The following is a 21,077-nucleotide window of genomic DNA, read 5'->3' on the forward strand; positions in this document are numbered from 1 at the left end:
CCCTCCATTTCACCAAAGTAGCTTGGATCTCATTTGCCACCTGATCACTTAGATTGTTTCCGAGGGTGCAGTATTTTTTGAGTGGGTTAAGTGATTTTATTTATTTATTTTTTCCCTAAGAAACATTTTTTTTCTTTTTCCGTTTCTTACCTTTTAAATAGTTTGTAGATTAGCTGTAGCTTGTTAAAACGTGATGATACTAGATCTTGGTAGTTAGGTGTTGACATCCAGTTTTAGTAATGAATCTTTGCTGTGTTTTTTTTGTGTTTACAGGTTTAGCTGTGTATTGAAATAGCTGTATAAAATTTTGAAAATGCCTCTAGTATAGTTAGACAATTTTTATACATACATTTCAAGCATGGGCATTAATGCCTTTCTAACCTACCAATATAACAAAACAGCTGTTCCTGTACTGAGTGTCCAGGCTGTTCTTAATACTTACTAAATTAGTGCATACTTTACTGTAATTTGGTAGTGTATTTTATGCATCAGCTGCTCTCTCAGAGAACCAATTAATACACTTTTTTCATTCCTATAGAATCTTCTACATAATTTATTTGATTATTCTGTAATACTTTTTGATAACACCAAACACTCCCAGAGGTAGTTGTCTCTAAATGCCCTATATACCTGAATAAGGTATCCTTTTAAGTATATATACAAGGCACTATACAAGTTCAGATGTTTTAGTCTTTACATACATTTTTCACATCCATGGATGCCCTTGGTATATTTCCATGGTACTCTTTCTAGTTTACTCATGCTTGTTCTCTTACTTGGGTTTGGATCTAATTTAACTGACAAACAGTAATTTCCTTATTTCTGACTTCCTAGACTTTATAGACTTTAAATCTTCTTATACAACCTATAATTCTACAACTGTCATTAACCAATTATCTGATATGATTAGAAAAACTCAAAGCTGGATCTACCCATCTACCCAGGTCCTTAAATGAATCTATAGTTTCAGTCCCTGTGTGCTGTATTAAATATTCTGTCTCCAATTTGTCTTCCAACTCTCATATGCTTAGTTTTGGTGCATTTATCAGCAAGTTATTCTCTTGTGACCAAATGGTCAATTTAGAGCATATCTTCAAAAGAACTTGACTATAATTCAAACTTGAATGTTTAACTTTAGCTTTGCTAATGTTAAAATAGTTAGTTTTTAGTCTTTTATACCAGTTTGTATAACTTTTAGCTTATTTTTATTGTATTATGGAGCTTTTAATTTTCTTCTGTTTTGCATTTGTACTTTTCTGCATTACATTATATAATTCTACTTTTCTTTACTAGTATGTAATATGGAGCTTTTTGTACTTTTCTGCATTACATTATATAATTCTACTTTTCTTTACTAGTATGTAATATGGATCTTTTCTCCACGGGCCTCCACTGAAAACGGGTTCCTTGAGCCCAGTGGACCTCCCCGGTAATCAAACTGGAAATAAATATATAAATTAATTTTCTCCCCGGGACTCTGCTGAAAAAGGGCTCTGGCTCAGTCAGACATTCTCGGTCAACAAATGTAAAATAAAAATAAATCTGTAATGTATGTAATCAGTTTACCCAATTTCAAATCATCTACATACTGACCCTCAGATGAAAAATTTTAGATATGAAAGATATCTTTTTTTTTTTTTTTTTGAAAATCATTTTATTTTATTATCTTATAGACAAACAATACAAACCACAGAAGAACACTGTACAAACATCAACAAAAACTATATACAACTATACATTGCCCATATCATTCACAATATATACAACAGATAATACATTGAGGAGATATAATACAAAAATGAAAAGTGTTTCAGGTCAAAAGACAATCAAAGAATACATTCCAAAAATTTTCAGAACAGAACTTGTGATTACCTTTATAAAAGAGATACTTTTGTGCCCTAATATGCCTAATTACCAATTCCTTTAGACCTTCCCATGTTAGTGCGGCTTGGCACTTCTAATGCAATGAGATATAATATTTGATAAATATGACAATTGAAATCACCACCTTGAGCTGAGCTTTAGGAATATTATCAGGAGGGATATGTAATAAAGCAAATTGCCAAGAAAGTGTTGATTTTTCGTATCCCATTTTCTCCAGAATAACTTTAAGGGCACACCATAGTCTGTACACACATTTGCAACTCCAGAAAATGTGATATATATCGCTACTTGATCCTTACAAAATGGACACAGAGAAGACGAGTTGGGATGAATTTTATTAATGATTGCAGGTGTTAAATACGCATTATTGGTGATCATGAGTTGCGTATAAAATAATTTTTAAAAGGGATATATTTAATACTTGATTTGAAAGCCTCTTTCATTAGTGCGGGAGTTATACTCGGGTCCTTATCTGACCAGAATTTAGAAAATACTGGCAAATTGTTAGATCTGATAGAGATTAATAACTTATATACATTGGAAGTCATTTTCTTTTTTAGCAGAAGAAGTTTCCAAATAACCTTGGCAATTTCGATATTTTCTCTAGATAAGTCAGGATGATCATATTATGGATTCAATAGTTCAAAGATTTGTCTAGTTATTAAAGTATATTTATTGGATAAATTAAAGGTTTGCCTGATCTCTGATAACTTCAGATGTTTGACTAAGAAAAAGTCTGCCATGCACTTATCCTTAATAAGGGGGAAATTGTCCAGATTTATCAAGTTACCATTTAGAGTTAAATTGGGATTTAGATGTATTGGTTGGAGGGAAATGAACGCCTGCAAAAGTTTTAGCGAAGACAATAGTTTATGAAATCTGATAACGTTATATTTGAGGCCATAAAAGATTTTATATTTGTCTAGACTAACTTTGCTCAAGAAAGGTAAGGCGGATGGATTGAATTTAAGGGATCTAATATAATTGAAGTAAAGTAATACCCAGTTAGGGTGCCAGGCATCTGAGGTATTAATATAGTTTGCTATCTTAATAATTCTACTACTTTGAATAATATCATAGTAAAGTTTGAAGTCAGGAAGAGAAATACCACCCAAATCCTTCGGGTAAGTAAGTTTAGAGTACGAAATTCTCACCGATTTAGGAGACCAAATAAACTTAGAGAAGGTTGAGTGTAATTTATTGAAAAAGTATAGAGGGATAATCGAATTAGTCGAGTTGAAAATATACAAGAATCTGGGAAGGATATTCATTTTTATAATAGTTGCACGTGCCATAAAGGGAAGCTTAAGTTGAGACCATCTCTTTAAATCCCATTGCACCTCCTTCCAAAGAGAAGAAATGTTCTCCTGATACGAAATAGATTGATCAGTTGAGAAAGTTACCCCCAGGTAACGAAGACTTGAATTAACTGGAATAACATCAGAGGAAAAATTTAGGGGATATGGTGATGTGATATTAACCGGAAAAATTTGAGATTTGCTTTTGTTAACTTTGTAGTTGGCAAATTTAGAGAAGATATTAATGGATTTCATGATTTTCTCTAAGTCCGAATTTGGTAAAAAGAGGTAAATATTTAGATCATCCGCAAATGCTGAGAGGGGGATACTAGTTCTAAATAGCTTGGGGATGATCTGATGAGTTTTTTGTTTAATAAGAAGGAAGAGAGGCTCTATATATAGATTAAATAATAAAGGAGAGAGAGGGCAACCTTGTCTCGTACCATTAATTATGTTAATCCTCTCAGATATACCATTATTAATATGTAGTGTTGTATAGGCCTTGTGGTAAATGGTCTCAATAAATTTTGTGAACGATGTAGGAAAGTTAAATAGTGGTAGAATAGAGAGTAAAAATTTCATACTCATTCTATCGAAGGCCTTAGAAGCTTCTATTGCTAGAGTGTACAGGGGGTACCTAGCTAAAGACGAGAAAGTTATCATAGCTTCTAAAGCTAGAGTATGATCCAAGGTCTGTCTATTTCTAATGAAGCCCGATTGTTCTTTAGAGACTATACTAGGTAGCAGTTAAGTCTATTGGCAAAAATTTGGGCCAAGATCTTTGTCTACATTAATAATGGATATGGGTCTAAAATTTTCCGGTTTGGTAGAATCTGCTTTACCTGTAGGGATAAGAATAGTCTTAGATGCATTGAAATGGGGATCACTTATACCCTGGTGGAGAATATGATTATAAATCAAATATAAAGCCTGTGAGAACTTGTTGGGATATAATTTGTAGAATTCTGCTGTGAATCCATCAGGACACGGCCTTATTCAATTTGAGGTTATTGATCACATCCAGGACTTCCTGAGAAGTAATTTCTTTATCTAACAAGTGAAATTGATCCGTATTTAGTTTTGGGAAAGATAATTCTTTAAGGGTATCATATAGCATGAAAAAATCGATAGGGTCATTAGGTGAGCTATAGAGCTCAGTGTAAATTTTTTGAAAGATTTTTATAATATCCTGTGTATCATGGTAGGGTTTGTCTTGATAAGAAATTTGAGAGAAAATGTGTGATGGCTTATTCTGATTAATTAGCCTAGCCAAGAACCTAGATGGGCATTGAGCCCAATCGGAATATTTGGCCAGCATTTTGGTTTCATGAGCTGATAAATTATCTGCCTTTAGAGATAAATAATCTTTCTGCATCTTAACTAACTGCAATTCTATCTCGCTATCATATTTGATCTGCAGTTTATTCTCCCATTCTGATATTTTCTTGCTCATTTCTGACTCCCTTTTACGATATAATTTCTTGACGTAAGAGGCTTTATTTATCAGAATGCCCCTAATTACCGCCTTTGTGGAGGCCCATAATATATCTATAGGAATATCCTGGTCTTTTGATGCTTGTATAAATTGGTTTAAGTTATCTTCTATAATCGAACCAATTCCTTCTTTTTGAAGTAGATTAGGATTAAGTCTCCACCACAATGGATTATTTCTACTGTTACACCTCTGATTGTAATCTAGGGAGAGGGATAACTTCGAGTGGTCAGATAAATTTCTGTTATCAATATGTAGTTCTATTTGGTAGTTAGCCAGGATCGAAGAAATTTGCAGATCTGAAAGATATCTAAGCAAGTATGGGCAGAGGACAAAGCTGACTGTAACCTCGAATTTCACCTGTCCAGTTGCTGTATACTTGACATCCCCTATTGGTAAGCCATGCAGCTATCGGTCATCTTATCAAGGGTATATCAGTATGTAGTTATTCTAATTTATTGACCAGTATTGTGTATGAGCCTGTCAAATGCTGAAGTTAAATCTATATAAATGACATCACAGCACAAGTTTTCATTCATAGCTGCTGTTATATTGTTATAGAGCATCATGTTGCAGGTGGTAATAGATATGTTTTCAACACAGTTAAAGTAAGTACACAACCATCTGGGCACTATATATTTATTCCTCTGATGTCAAAGTTCAGGAGTTTAAGAAGTGCATGGCCTGTAGACATAAAATTCCACAAGATCCACACTTGAGTATCTATTGTTTGGGCACTGCCCATCTGAATGTTAACTGTGGCACTTGCACCTTTTTTGGGATTAGGGTCATTTAGGGCTGCAAATAACTAGTATTAAAAGGTTTGCTTCCCCCCCTCAGACAGGGTCAAACTTTTACCTCTACTTCCAGATCAGCTTCAGCTTCCCCTGGGGATAAAGCTGGACAAGTCAAAGAAAGATAAGGAAAAGTCCAAAGAATGAAAGAGATCTGAAGAAAACAGGGTGGAAAAGACTAGAAAAAGGTCTCTGCATCTGACAGATTCTTTGGGTCCAGCACCCAAGACTCTGAAGTCAGATCCACCACTTACTCTGATCCAATCTCTACCACCTCACCAAAGATTCTCTTTAGATCCACTGAGTCCTAGACTACATTCTGTGTTCCTGATGGATCACAGTGATACTCCAGACCTTCAATAACATCATTCTTGGTCTGTTCAGTCATCCAGAATCCTCAAAAAAATGGACATCTGTTGAATGGTGCAGAATTTTTTGAGAACACATTCAGTTAAGGGTTCGCCTGACAACACCATCCCCTTTGAGTGCTCCTGGTACAGCTACCCCTCGACTGATATCTCCAGTACTGATCCACCCATCTGATCCAGTTCCCATTTGTCAGAATCCCTGGTGCACCTCTGTTGCAGCCAACAGTTCTGGCAGCTTTGATTTGGTCAGCTTCCCCTACTCTCTCAAATCTGAATCTCTCAGCGGAAGAACTGGTGCCATGGCCCTGGGGGTGGAGTTGACTCAAAGTTATCTGAGCTGTGTCTACCTCTCTAGAGTGTCAGCTCTAGACAGCTCGGGCCCTATGTCTGCCTCAGAGGCAGGGATGTCTTCAGATAGGAGGGATATACCCTCCGCTCTGATTGCAGTGTCAGTTTCCAATGCATTTGAAAGCGTTTTGGCTAGGCCAAGAAGTCTGCTGCCATCTATGAGCTCTGATCCACCCCAGTCTCTGGGTCCTGCAACACATTCTTCTTGTTCAGATCGGGGACAGTCCATTCTATTAGTCCTTGAGGATACTCTACATTCGAGTTCCTGTCTGATTTGATCTATCTCCGATAAGGTCCTAGGAAACGGCTAGACTCCTATCCATAGACTGTCACAAAAGACTTTGATCTGGATGCAGGTGAAGGTTCCCCAAGATCCCCTCTTGAAGACCTCACCTTTGGTCTTATTCTACAATTGATGAAGCAGTGAGGGGGTTGGCACACCAAAACCCCTTCACCAGATGAATCTGTTTCTTGCAGCCTTTAGTACAGAGTAATCTTGTGTCCTGGGTGGTGCCACCCGCTAATGACCTTATAAACCTCATGGCTCAGTGGACTTAGAAGCATCCTAATTTAGTGGAAACCATCACCAAAAAAACAGGATATTGGTAGCCCCAAAAGATAGTATACATTGATGCAAGGGTCTAACCAGTATATGCCATGGTAGTAGCAGCAGCGTCCAAGAAGAAACTGTCTGAGGAGAGTTCTTCTGTCCACCCACCCTAATCAGGAGCCAAGGGCATTGTCCAAATTCAGAAGATGAAGATATGCTTCACTGACCTTTGCATTTGGATCACTGAGCTGTCTTGCTCACATGACACGTTTTACGATGGACATGATCAAGAAACTTCCAGGTCACTCTCTGGTAACCTACCAGTGGATGATAGCAGATGTTCAGAAACTGATGGTCTCCCAACTGTTTATCCTTTAGTCTATGCCTTTGTCCATTTGTTTGCTTATTAGTGCAGCTGATGACACAGCTAACGTGTAACCATCCTATACATTGACATGTTACTTGCACCCTGTAGACTTTTAGTGAGGAACTTCTGTGGACGTTCCAGTTATTGGATATGCCTGGTTAGGTACATACCAAAGGGGGCATTGTACTCAATGATGGGTGTGATGAATGCCGAATACAGTGGAACAATGACTTCCTTGGACTTAGATGCCATACCTTTGTTTATAAGTTGTGCAACATAGAATGATTTCCTCACCACTGTAGAACTATGATGATCAAAGGCTAGATTACTATCTGTGTCCCCAAGTCCTGGACTACTAGGTCAACTTTAAGGGGTGTGTTGTCAACCAGGGATGGATGACTTCCCAAAGGATGCTGTTATGCATTTCTTGGCATTTAGTTTTAGTCCACAACTCTGATACCAGTTGTTTGTCTGTGTCAGCCCCTCCTGGAGAACATTTGTGTCAGTGTGAGATTCAATGACGGCTCCTAATTTGCAATCCTCTGCAAATTTAGTCAGCCAGAGACCACTGACATTGGCCTTGACGTCTGAGAAGTAAATGCCAAAAAGGAGAGGTTCACGGACTGATCTCCGAGGGACTCCACTTGTGACTGGCCTCTTTGTAGAGGTGGACTTCCCAATTCTAACTTCCTGGGTCCTATCTGTGAGCCAGTTGGCAATCCACTGAGTGACATACAGGTTTGTACCTAACCTCTTGAGTTTGTCAACAATGCCCGAGTAGGGTATTGTGTCATATGCCTTGGCCAGGTCAAGGTAGGCATTGTGAACGATTTTGGCCTCATCCATTGCTTTGGTGACCTTCTCAAAGAAGTCCACCAGGTTGAGTAGGCATGATCTGCCCTTGATGAAAACATACTGGGCTGGGTCCAGTTGTCTGGAGGTTTACTATCTCTGATCATCTCCATGATAATTCTTTACATGTAAGATTAGTGAGACTGATGGGCCTGTAGTTTCTAGAGTCTGTAGATGGCCCTCCTTTGTGCAGAGGGATGACTGTTGCCTTTCTCTATTCATAGGTAAATACTAGGCTACCATTCTGCAGACTATTACAAGCCTAGCCAACAACCAGAGGTCAGAAATCAAAGCTCGTGTATCCTGTATCTATAAGGTACAGGCCTTAACCATGATGCCCTCTATATATCTACATACACACACAAAGATATATTGTGTGTGGTGTGTGTGTGGTGTGTGTGTGGTGTGTGTGTGTGTGTGTGGTGTGTGTGTGGTGTGTGTGTGTGTGTGGTGTGTGTGTGTGTGTGTGTGTGTGTGTGTGTGTGTGTGTGTGTGTGTGTGTGTGTGTGTGTGTGTGTGTGTGTGTGTGTGGTGTGTGTGTGGTGTGTGTGTGGTGTGTGTGTGTGTGTTCCAGTTTACCTATGTCTTCCTTTTTATTTATTTACTTACTGCCTTTTGTTTACCGGGATGGTCCAGCTGCACACTCAGACCCATTTTCAGCGGAGGCCCAAGGAGAAGAGAAAAAATAATCAGTTTCTTGACGGAACATATAGGGTTTTAGAATACAGCTGTCACTTAGAGCTATTTCAGTGGCATGTTCCAGCCTCATGTGATTTATCCATTGAGCTTTCTATATTTTTTTTAATCCCTTTGTACATGTTTCGATTTCATGTAAGCACTGACAATACAGGGCTAATTCACAACACAGTCTATTCTTTCCACATGCACTTGCCCATCTGTCTTTTGAACAAATACTAAAATGCTTTCTGGGTATTCATGAGGTACAAAGCCTGTTTGGAGGCTACAATTAAATAGTAATTCCTGAGGCCCTGATAGGTAATGTTTCATGCTATTTAGAAGGCATCCTAGAATATTGTCTGGGCCCATTGATGCAGTGTTCTTGGTCTTAGAGAGAGCATTAAGGACCTGTACCCTAGTGATAGTAGGGAGAGTTATATTTTCCCAATGGTTCTTGGAATTCATAAATTCCAACGCCCTGGATCAACTAATCAACTGTCCCAACAGGGGCTCCAATATCCTAGACCTGGTCATTACCAACATGGGAGATAGATGTTCCACACCAGTGGTCACCCCCTCATTGGTCAGGTCTGACCATAAGCAAATCACCCTTGACATCCTCATCCCGCCCCCACCCCCCAGTAAGGAAACCTCCGTAAAAAAAACTTCTGCAAAGCCAACTTCATGCTACTCAAGTCAGAAGTGACAAACTTAATGACACCCATGCAGACAGGATCTGAAACTTCGACTGCTGAGTCCTACACTAAGGCACTGTATGAGCACATCCACTCTTGCATGAATTGTGCCATCCCAAATAGAACCAATATGCTCTCCTCCAAAAAAAGGAAGCCAATCTGGTGGTCCACTGCCATAAACGAACTATACAACAGAAGGAAGAAACTGCTGCAGAAAAGAGGAAAATCCCAGGATGCAAAAAACTCCCTTACCAGCCTCAGTAAGAATCTGAGATCCCTCATAAAATCCTCCAAAGCTAGTTGCAAAAATACAATTGCCAAAGATTCCAAAGACAACCACAAGGCATTCTCTATAGTTACGTCAATAATCTAAATGGCAATGCTCAGATCTGCTCTGAGCTACAACAGAATGGCATTAAATATACTGATCCCAAGGATATTGCCAATATCCTGACAGATCGATTTGGTGCCAACTTCACCCCCCTCTCACCCCCTAAAGGGTCCATCTCAATACCAAAAGATTGCCAAATTCTGGTAATCACGGCCACACAGGTAGAAACCACACTCTCCAAAGCTAAGATTACGGCATCCATGGGACCAGATGACATCCCTGGCTATGAACTACAAAATGAACTGGAACCTCACCTAAGTGTCATGTTTAATCATAGCCTCACCTCAGGTTTTGTGCCCACTGAGTGGCACGCAGCTACAGTTATCCCACTCCACAAGGGGGATCCACTTTGGATCCCGGGAACTACCGTCCCATCAGTCTGACAAGCCTGATCTGCAAGGGCATGGAAACAAAGACATTGGCAACCTTCAAACACTGGACCCCATGCAGTTTGGGTTTGTGAAGGGCCGATCTTGTTTCCTGAACCTGATTGACTTCTTCAAATCAGTCTTCAGAGATGTGGACGAGGGTAAGTCGGTCCACACAGCCTATCTGGACCTCAGCAAGGCCTTCGACACGATCCCCCAGTCTGGGATCATAGATAAACTTACTAAGCTGGGCATAAATCCCTATGTCACTTGATGGGTTGCCAACTGGCTTACTGACAGAACCCAGACTGTAAAAGTAGCCGACTCCAAATCCAGCTCCAGACAAGTGGAGTACATCAGGGGTCAGTCCTTGAACCGCTCTTGTTTGGCATCTACTTCTCTGAAGTACAGGCCAACACTAAGGGACTCTGGCTAACAAAGTTCGCAGATGATTGCAAACTGGGAGCCATTATTGAATCCCCAAATAATGTGTATATTCTACAAAAGGGCCTTGCAGAAACAGATGCTTGGTGCTAGAGCCATGGGCTCAAGCTTAATGCCAAGAAATGTATAGTTATCCCCTTTGGGAAAAAACGTGTACCCATGAATTACCACATAGGTGGCAGTACAGTAAACACCAAAAGTGTGATGAGAGTCATAGGGACACAGGTGGACAGTGGTCTCACCTTCGATAACCACATCGCCACAACAGTCAGGAAATCCTTCTATGTGGCACACCTCATCACTAAGGGATTTTCATCCAGAAAAAAGGCGGTCATTGTCCCACTGTACTCATCCCTCATTAGACCCATTATGGAATACAACGCCCCATTTGGTGTGTACCTCACAAGACATCTGCAACAGCTGGAAAGGCCACAGAAATACCACACTAAAAGAATCACAGGCCTAAAGCAGATGCCCTATGCTGACCATCTAAACAAAATTCCAGCTATACTCTGTGGTATATCGTCTACTTAGAGGTGATCTCTGCTTAACATACAAGGCCATGTTAAACCCTGAGCTGTTGGACATGCTCCACTTAAAGAAATCCCAATCCCTCAGAGCCACACGCTCCAGGGATCTAAACCTTGTCATCACAATGAACAAAACATGCTGGAGCGGTAGGTTCCTGAACCAGAGACTCCCCATACTCTGAAATAGACTGCCCATACATGTCAAGCAGAGCGCCTGCTTGGCCCTCTTCAAAAGCAACCTTGACGATTGGATGGGAGATAGGAAATTCACACCGGGGATCATGTCAGTCGCTTGCTAGACAGCAGTCCAGGGAAGTAAATATTGTGGGAAGAAATATCCAGGGAAGTAAATATTGTGGGAAGAAATATCCAGGGAATTGTTATGGCTAGGCTTGTATAGGCCCTAGGGCTGATAGCCTAGTACCATACTATGAACCTATGATGATATTTCCTGAGAGAAGGTTGTTAGATGGGGGGAGGGGGTAATAGACATTTTTTGTTATTAGAAAAGCTACGATTGGAAACAGCATTTCCCAGAGTTAGAGTTACAAGCCAACAGTGAAAACTTCCACAGACATGACTATATGTTTGTGCAATGGAGCCCATGTGTCAAAACTAGAGTAGAAAGCATTGTTTTTAACTTTGGTAGACTGTACAGTCTGTGTCAAGCTGGCTGTCTGGTGTTTTAAACATTAGCTCAAAGTGAATGTCACCGTTGATGTGACACCTCAACCCCGTGTACAAAATGGGGGGGGGGTTTATGCCAGTGCCAGTAGAATGTATAGCAAGTTCAGTCTATGGTCTAGAACTTGAGATTTGTTTTAGGACACTGAGTGTGTTAGAAATGATTATTCCTTTCTCTCATCAAAGAATCTTGGCTTGTCTCGCCGTATGTCCTAGTTAAGACTATTGGCTGCCAGTAAGTTTTCTGACATACTCCTGAGTTTGATTTCTTCACTTTTTGGTTATGTACTGTGTGACCCTGTCTATCTGTTGAATGCATCCATCCAGTGTTGTCAAGTAGAATCTGACACCTGTAGCACCTCAATAAACAGCAGTCATCATCCACAGAGTTTATGCAAATAGGGAATGGAAATAGATTCACCTGTCCACCTGCTGCATGTCCTGTCAGTGTGGGCGGAAAGAGTACCTGCAGAAAATCCACACACACTGGGAGGATGTTCAGACGTGAAAAGAATAATTTCAGCTGAGAATTAAACCAGAGAACCTCTAGCCGTGAGTCAGCAGACGCTTTCTGTACATAGGGGCAGTTAGCCAATGGCATGCGTGTAGGTCAGTAGGCTCATTCCTTCATGAGTAAAATGTTTTTTGCTACATCATATCCCTGTTCTTTCTTTTGCAGTGAAGCAGAATGGTAAACCAGAATAAGCTAAGTGATGGTTGTAGCAGCAGTGAGGACAGTTCTAACTCTAAGGAGAGTTCAAGATGTTCCACACCCATACTAGACCCAGAACGTCATGATCGCCTGAGAGACAAGATGCGTCGCCGTATTGAATCTGGAGACAAGTGGTTCTCTTTGGAGTTCTTCCCACCTCGCACTTCCAGTGGTGCTGTCAACTTGATAGCAAGGTAAGGAACCTGAGGCAGCACTAATTTCATTAGTGACCACTAACCCTGACCCCCCTTTTTTTAAGCATCACATTTTAAGTTGCAATATTAATAGAAAACAAACCTTAATAATTGTTTCTACTATTATCATTGTGCCGTATATGTATGTTTTCTTAAGAATTTTTTCATCAATCTCATCATTGCATAAATTGTTCAGTTGCTGTCTTTCTGTAAACCTCACGTCTCCTGCTGAACATTATTCTACAGTCTCTGTTTCCAAAAATTCCATTTATTTCTATGAAATTTGGTCTTTTCTTTTTCTAAAGAGCCCATCTCCGCTTCTTTGTTTTTTCTTTACAATTACTATTAGTTTAGATTTTGATTTGCATTTTCTGGTAATTCATTTTTTTAAGCAGGCAATACCATTTAATATAATAAGGCCTAGGTGATTCAGATCCAGTGTCCCGCAGCTCAAAGGAATCCTTTCCTAAATCACAACCAATTGCTTCCCCAACATTTCTGAAGAGTACTCCAGAATTCTTGAAGTCCCTACATTGTTACACTCCTAAGAAACATGTTCCCAGTGTCTTCCATCTTCCTCCTCACATCTCTAATATTTAACTACTTGAGTAAAGATTCTCTGAAATTTGCTTGAGGTACAAAAAATACCTATGCAAACACTCAATACAAAAATCCTAAATATAGATTCATAGATTTTTACAAGGCTAACTCCCCGAGGTGGGGGGGCTTTGAATTGTGGTGTCCTGTATCCAAATAGGACATTAAGGGCCAGGTATTTATAAGCTACCTGTGGGTGCCAGGCCCTTTGTAAATTTGGTATTCCCCATCTACTGGTCTAGGTTGTGCTTAAACTGGGTAACTGATGTACTCAGCTTCACATGGATGAAAAGCCTGCTCCCTAGGAGAGGCAGTCTGTGGGTTACATCTGTCTCTCCAGGATGTTCTATTTAAGTCACAGACAAAATTCAGGTCACTAGACCTTGTATTAATGGTACTCATTGACTTAAGAATGTATAGGAGATTCATAAGTGTCAGGTTTGTGGATGCCTTGTAAGCCAGGCATAAATCACCCCTCAACTATCTATGGGAGACTGTGTAGAGGGAAAGGGTTTTAAGGTGCTGTGCATAAGGCAGATATGTTAAACCTTGTATTCATTTGGTAAGGAACCTCTGAGGTCAGTCTAGTTACTGCATATGCCTGGTCAGGTACATACCAAAGGGAGGATTGTACTCTACTGGTCTGATAAAAATGGAGTACAGTGGGATAATCTCTTTGTACCTAGATGCCATGTCCTTAAGTTGTGCAACATAAAAGGATTTCCTCACCATTGTGGCCATGTAATGGTTAAAGGGACAGCTACTCTGTGTGTGGACCCAGATCTTAGGGGCATATTTTCAAGATGGTAATTAGCTAGGATGGTTGACTTCCAAAAGGGTACAATTATGCATTTTTTAGCACTGAGTTTAAGACCTTGGTTTTTGCAGCATTTGTTAGTCAGAAATATACCTTCTTGAAGAATGCTACTGTCTGCAGGGGAGTTGATTGTAACCCCCAGCTTGCAATCATCTGCAAACTGAATCAGCCATAAACCTTCAGCATTTGCTTCCATTTCAGAGAAATAAATGCCAGAATGGAGCAGGCCCAGTACTAAGCCCTGGGGACTCAGCTAATGACTGGCCTCACCTATTTTGACCTCCTGGGTCCCATCATTGAGCCATTGGCTGTCCACAGGATGATAAAGAGTTTATACCTAAATTAGTGAGCTTATCTATAATGCCTGAGTGGGGTATTGTCTCAAAAACCTTGGCCAGGTCGAGGTAAGTTGCATGTACTGTCTTACCTTCATCTAACGCTTTTGTGACCCTCTCAAAGCCCACCAGGTTTAATAGGCATGACCTTCCTTTAACAAAGCTGAACTGGGTCCAGTGTTTGCAAGTTACTTTTTGTCCTCATTTACCTGTCCATGATGATTCGTTTCATGGCTTTACATATGAGGATGGTCAGACTTATGGGCCCGTAGTTGCCCAGATCAGTGGTTGGATCCCCTTTGTGTAGAAAAATGACTGTAGCCATCCTACATTCCTTGGGCACAAAACCTGACTGAAGACTTCAGTTTGAGAAGTGATTCAAGTGGACCTAACTGGTCATCTTTCATGCTATTTATTGAACATCCTGTGATGTTATTTGAGCCTATTGATGCAGTGTTTTTGGCTTTAGAATGTGCATTGATGACCTGTTCCCTAGTAATGGGTGGGGGGATTGTGGTATGTGGCATTTCCTTTGTACTATTGGGAGGAGGGGGGAAATTTTGAGCTTAACCTGTCAGCCCAAAAGTTGGCATTTGCCTCTAGCTCAGTGTGGGTGATGCCCTTTACAATACGTTCTGTGCATTGTTGTGCATTATAGGTTCATAGGTAGGTACTAGGCTATCTGCCCGAGGGCATTTATAAGCCTAGCCAGAGTGTGTCGGCTTTCGCCACCCCATTGATAAATTAACTGAACCTCTGTCAAACAGTGCCAATGAAGTGATCCCAGGGGTGTATTTTCTGTTACCCATCCACTCATCAAGGCTTCTTTTGAAGAGTGTTAGTGAGGGGCTCTGCCTAATGTAGTTAGGAATTTTGTTTCAAACCATGGGGAGTCTTTGACAGGAATCTATCCCTACGGCATGTTCTATGTATTGTTGTGGTGAGGTTTAGCTCACTAGAGTGCATGGCTCGCATTGACTTGGATTTCTTTAGGTGGAGCATGTCCATCAATTCTGAGTTGGACATGGCTTTGTAAGTCAGGCAGAGATCACCTTTGAGTAAGCGATATGTCATTGAGTACAGCTGGAGTTTATTCAGTCGAGCTGCATAGGACCTATGTTTGAGGCCAGTAATCCTCTTGGTGAGGTGCTTTTGTGGTCTTTCCAGCTGTTGGAAGTGTCTTGTGAGGTGCGTCCCAAATGGGGCATTGTACTCTGATTGGTCTGATGAGTGACGAGCAGAGGGGCACTATAACCTCTTTATTTCTAGATGTGAACCCCTTAGTAATTAGATGGGCCACATAGAAGTATTTCCTAACTACTTTGGCAATATGATTGTCAAAGGAGAGATTACTATCTACCTGGGTACCCAGATCTCTTATTACCTCTTCTGTATTAAGGGGGCTGCCGCCTATGTGGTAATTTGTGGGTGTTTTGTTTTTCCCAAAACGGGATGACTATGCATTTTTTTGGCATTTAGCTTGAGGCCATGACTTTGTCTGCCTCAGTAAGGTCTTTTTGAAGGATGTCCATGTCAGCCAGAGAGTCAGTTATGGCTCCCAGTTTGCAGTCATCGGCGAACTTGGTTAGCCATAGTCCTCCTGTGTTTGCCTGTACTTCTGAGAAATATATGCCGAACAGTAGGGGTCCCAGAACCGAGCCTTGCGGAGCACCACTTGTGACTGGTTTTGAGTCGGACCTGGAGCCCGCTATTCTTACCGTGTGAGTTCTGTCTATAAGCCAGTTGGCAACCCATTTTGTGACATAGGGGTTTATGTTCAGGCTGGTGAGTTTTTCTATAATACCCGAGTGAGGAATGGTGTTGAATGCCTTGGCGATATCAAGGTAGGCTGTGTGAACAACCTTTCCCTCGTCCATGGCCTTGGTGACTGTCTCGAAGAAGTCAACCAGGTTTAGTAGGCATGATCTGCCCTTAACAAAGCCGAACTGGGTTGGGTCAAGTGTTTAGAGGTTCCCAATGTCTTTTTTAATGAGTTCCAAGATGATGCGATCCATAGCATTGCAGACCAGGCTAGTCAGGCTTTTGGGGTGATAGTTACCAGGGTAAGTTGTGGCCCCTCCTTTGTGGAGCGGAATAACCGTTGCTGTGCGCCATTCTATGGGCATCTAGCCTGTGGAGTGGCTGAGGTTGAACAGCATGTTTAGGTGGGGGGGGGGGGTTAGTTCATTCTGTAGTTCATGCAAGATGCAGCCTGGGACACCATCTGGCCCCATTGATGCTGTGTTTTTGGCTTTTGAAAGGGCTGTTTTTACCTGTGCTTCTGTGATTTCTGGGACACTACACTTTTCCGGTATTATTGTGGGCCCTTTTGAAGGTGAGAGGGAGGTGAAGTTTGCACTGACTCTATCTGCCAGGATGTTGGCAATATCAGTAGGTTCAGTATATTTTGTGCTGTTTTGCACTAGCTCAGAGCATATCTGCAAGTTGCCACTTAGATTCTTGACATAGCTAAAGAAGGCTTTGTGGTTATCTTTCGAATCCTTGGCTATTTTTCTTTCAAAGTTAGCCTTGGATGATTTTATGAGGGACCTTAGTTTCTTACTGATACTGATCAGGGATGTGTTTCCTTCTTGGTATTTGCTTTTTTTCTGAACTAGTTTCCTCCTTCTGTTGTATAACTGGTTTATGGCAGGGGTCCACCAGACTGGTTTCCTTTTCTTAGCGGAGTGAATCTTGGTTTTGCTAGGGATGGCACGATCCATGCATCCTTGTAGGTGCTGGTAGAGTGCAATTGTAAAGGATTCTGCATCTTGGGCAGTGTTATCCTTTAGTGTGGGGGCTGTGAAACTTACCACCTCTGCCTTAAGTAAGGTGAAGTTTACTTTAGAAAAGTTTTTCACTGTGGTTTCCTTGGTTGGGGGTGGTGGGGTGTGGACATCATTATCCCTGAGGTTATGGACATAGCTGTAAAAACCTTTGTGGTGGTCCTTTACGTGAGAAGCTATTTTTTCCTCCTTCAAATTTAGCCTGTGAAGTATTAATTAACCCACTTAGCTGCCTGTTTAGATTGGTGGGGGATCGGGGGGCTTTTAGTATAGTTTTTTTTCCTCGTATACCTGGCAAAGATTTTTTTTTTTTTTTGTATAACCACTTTATTGTAATTCCTCCAGGGTAGCTTGTCTTGAGTTTGTCTTATTCTTAATGCGAGGGGGCACAACTCCCTCTATACAGCTATCAGTATGGCTGTACAGAGATTTTGTAAATAGCTCAAGGTGTTGCTTATTAGAGAGAGGTAAGCCTTGAAATAGTTCCTAAAGGTTTTTGTTTTTGAGCAGTCCCTGAATTTAATTTTTATTTCAAGTAATACTGCCTTGTGATCAGATCTGATGAGTGAAGACATTACATTGGATGAGGAACATTGCCCCACCCCCTATCATGAATACAAGGTCATCTATGTTTGTACCCCTGGTAGGATAATGGACCAACTGTTCCAGGAAGTTGGTATTAACAAAGTGTAGCAATCGCTGGGCTTGTTGTGCATTAGAAGTAGTGTAGGATTCCCAAGCTATATAGGGGTAGTTGAGATCCCTCATAAATATCATATTGGATTGAATGCTGAGGGACTGTAGTACACTGAGATAGGTATTATGGGTTTCATGAGGCATGGAGGGGAATATAGGTTCATACTAGGCTATCTGCCCTAGGGCATTTATAAGCCTAGCCAGAGTGTGTTTTCGCCACCCATTTTAAATTAATTTTGCTATGCCCTTTTTCGAGGTTAGTATACTGTGCCTCTGTCTAACAGTGACACAGAAGTGATACCCGGGGTAAACCTACGATCCCCCATCCACTCATCAAGATTCCTCTTGAAGAGAGTCAATGAGGGACTCTGCCTAACCTGGACTGGGATTTTATTCCAGAGTGAAGGGAGCCTCTGGGTTATGAATCTGTCCCTCCAGCATATCCTATTTATTTCAGTGCTGAGGTTCAAGTCTCTCGATCGCGTAGCTCAATGGGATTTGGATTTTCTGAGGTGCAGCATGTCCATTAATTCCGGGTTGGACATGGCTTTATACGTCAGGCACAGATCGCCTCTTAGCAGATGGTATGCCACTGAGTAGAGATGGAGTTTCTTTAACCGGGCAGCATATGGCATCTGTTTGAGCCCTTTGATCCTCTTGGTGAGGTACTTTTGCGGTCTTTCCAGTTGCTGCAGGTGTCTGGTAAGGTACATACCAAAAGGGGCATTGTACTCAATTATGGGCCTGATGAGGGATGAGTAAAGAGGCACGATGACCTCCCCTGATCTAGATGTGAATCCCTTCATGATTAGGTGGGCTATATAAAATGTTTTTCTAACCACTTTGGCCACGTGGTTGTCAAATGAGAGATTGCTATCAACTTGGGTCCCCAGGTCCCTAATTACTACTTCCGTACTTAATGGATTACCACTTGTGTGGTAATTTGTGGGCACTTTGTTTTTGCCAAAGGGGATGACTATACACTTTTTGGCGTTTAGCTTGAGGCCATGGCTCTGGCAGCAGTTGTCTGTTTCTATGAGGCCCTTTTGGAGGATGCTTGTGTCGGCTGGAGAGTCGATTATGGCACCCAGTTTGCAGTCATCTGCGAACTTGGTTAGCTACAGTCCTTCCGTGTTGGCCTGTACCTCTGAGAAATATTTACCGAACAAGAGAGGTCCCAGGACTGAGCCTTGTGGGACGCCACTTGTAACTGGTTTGGAGTCTTGACATGGCTCCAGAAATTCTAACCATGTGGGTTCTGTCCTTGAGCCAGTTTGCAACACATCTAGTGACATAGGGGTTTATATTTAAGCTGGTGAGCTTATCTATAATGCCCGAGTGGGGTATTGTATCGAAGACATTTGCGAGGTCCTGGTAGGCTGTGTGGACCACCTTCCCCTTGTCAATGGCCTTGGTGACTGTTTCAAAGAAATCGACCAGGTTTAAGAGGCAGGATCTGCCCTTAACAAAGCCGAACTGGGTAGGATCCAGTGTCTGTAGGTCCCCAATATCTTTATTTATAAGGTCCATGATGATCCTTTCCATAGCTTTGCAGACCAAGCTAATCAGGCTTATGGGGCGATAGTTTCCAGGATCTGTTGAGGCACCACCTTTGTGGAGAGAGACCACAGTTCATGTACGCCACTCTTTGGGTACATATATATATCTTTTGAACTTTGTTGCATACATGAGATTTGTACAGATGTCTTTTCTTTTGTAGTTTGCCATTCTGCTCTTTATTCTCAGTCTTTTTCCTACCGTAACCCTTTCATTGTGTCTGTGATGGACTGATAGTTACATTGCATGTAAAACAGTACGTAAACTCTGGTTTGATTTACATACAGATTACTTTATCCTCTCTGAACCAACCATGTCATTTGCAAACTAATACTGTATTTATGCTGTTGGCTTCCCATGACTGCTGAGTATTTTATCCATATCTGTGTATCATCTGTATTGTAGATATAGCCAGGTGACCTCTTTTTGGTAATACAACAACTGTAGCATTTTTTTCAAAATGCAGGACGACCCCCCCCCCCCTTTTAAAAATAGTACTAATCAAAACTTTCCAGATCTTTATTTTTTCCCTCCCAACGTCCACAGGAATACATATGTGACTGGGAGACTTCTCTGTTGATTGATTATACAAACCTGTTTTATCTCGTCTCATTTGTTCCTGAATTGGCTATTAAATGTAATACTCCTCTTTCAGTAACCATGGCATAATTAAGTGTTCCATCAGTGTTTCCACCTGTGCCTTTTCTTGGTTTCTAAACTTCTCTACTTTATACAAATGTTCATAAAATGTTTGAAAAACCTGCAGTACCTCTATAGGCTCTGTATTATCATTGTTGCTTGTTGTTGTTTGTTTTTTTATTTATTTATTTAAATATATATATATATATATATATATATATATATATATATATATATATATATATATATATATATATATATCTTTGGAATAGGCTGCCAGTTCCTGTGAAACAGAGCACCTCTGACACTATTTGTTTAAACCTGGACAAGTGGATAGGGCACTGTAAATTCTTACTAGGGATAGCATCCACAACCCTCCTGGACATGGGCAGACATTAATAAATACAATCCTGGGTACTGATTAGAGCATCTATGATATTACATTGGGATAAAATGGCTAGGCTTGAAATGACTTCCAGGTCGATAGCAGAGTAACCTCTTGTGATCTTATGATCTTCTTCTTCTTCTCTGCGATTCCACTTACTCTGCACTATTGTAACTTTTGACAACCTCTCTAAATAATTCCTATTACTACTTTTACACATCTTTTTCTGTTTTTAAACTCCATCTTCATTTTATCCCACTCACTTGCTATCCTTTCTAAAGAAATTACCATCTTCTCGAATTCTTGAATTGACACTACCCATTACCTAAATTATTTTCTTTTTATTATTTTTACTATGCAAGTAAGAAAGTACCAGTGCTTTACTTCATTGCCCGGCATCTTTATCTTCTTTATTGATGCATAATCTGAAAGTCGTCAGATGCATATCAAAGCTTTTTGTTAAATGCACATCTTCCTATGAAGTATAATTTCTATCCAATATGGCCCAGTTATTGTATCTTGGAGAATATATGTAAATTCTGACTGCCTACTTCTCAATTCACATCTTTCATACCAAATTTTCTCTGTATGTCTTTTGAAATCTACCCTGTTTTGA

The 21,077-nt window shown here is 40.7% G+C and overlaps 1 protein-coding gene across 1 annotated transcript in view; it reads left to right on the top strand.

The window, feature by feature from the left end:
- MTHFR (methylenetetrahydrofolate reductase) overlaps positions 1 to 21,077 on the top strand; it is a 299,098-nt gene that overhangs the window by 9,096 nt on the left and 268,925 nt on the right. The window contains exon 2 of the mRNA XM_044075243.1: positions 12,423 to 12,649. Within this exon, the coding sequence (XP_043931178.1) occupies positions 12,432 to 12,649 (218 nt within the window). The 5' untranslated portion in view covers positions 12,423 to 12,431. The remainder of the gene's footprint in view (positions 1 to 12,422; positions 12,650 to 21,077) is intronic.

Source organism: Protopterus annectens, chromosome 1.part1 (genome assembly GCF_019279795.1).
Source record: "Protopterus annectens isolate FY-2018-M chromosome 1.part1, PAN1.0, whole genome shotgun sequence".
NCBI lineage: Eukaryota > Metazoa > Chordata > Ceratodontiformes > Protopteridae > Protopterus > Protopterus annectens.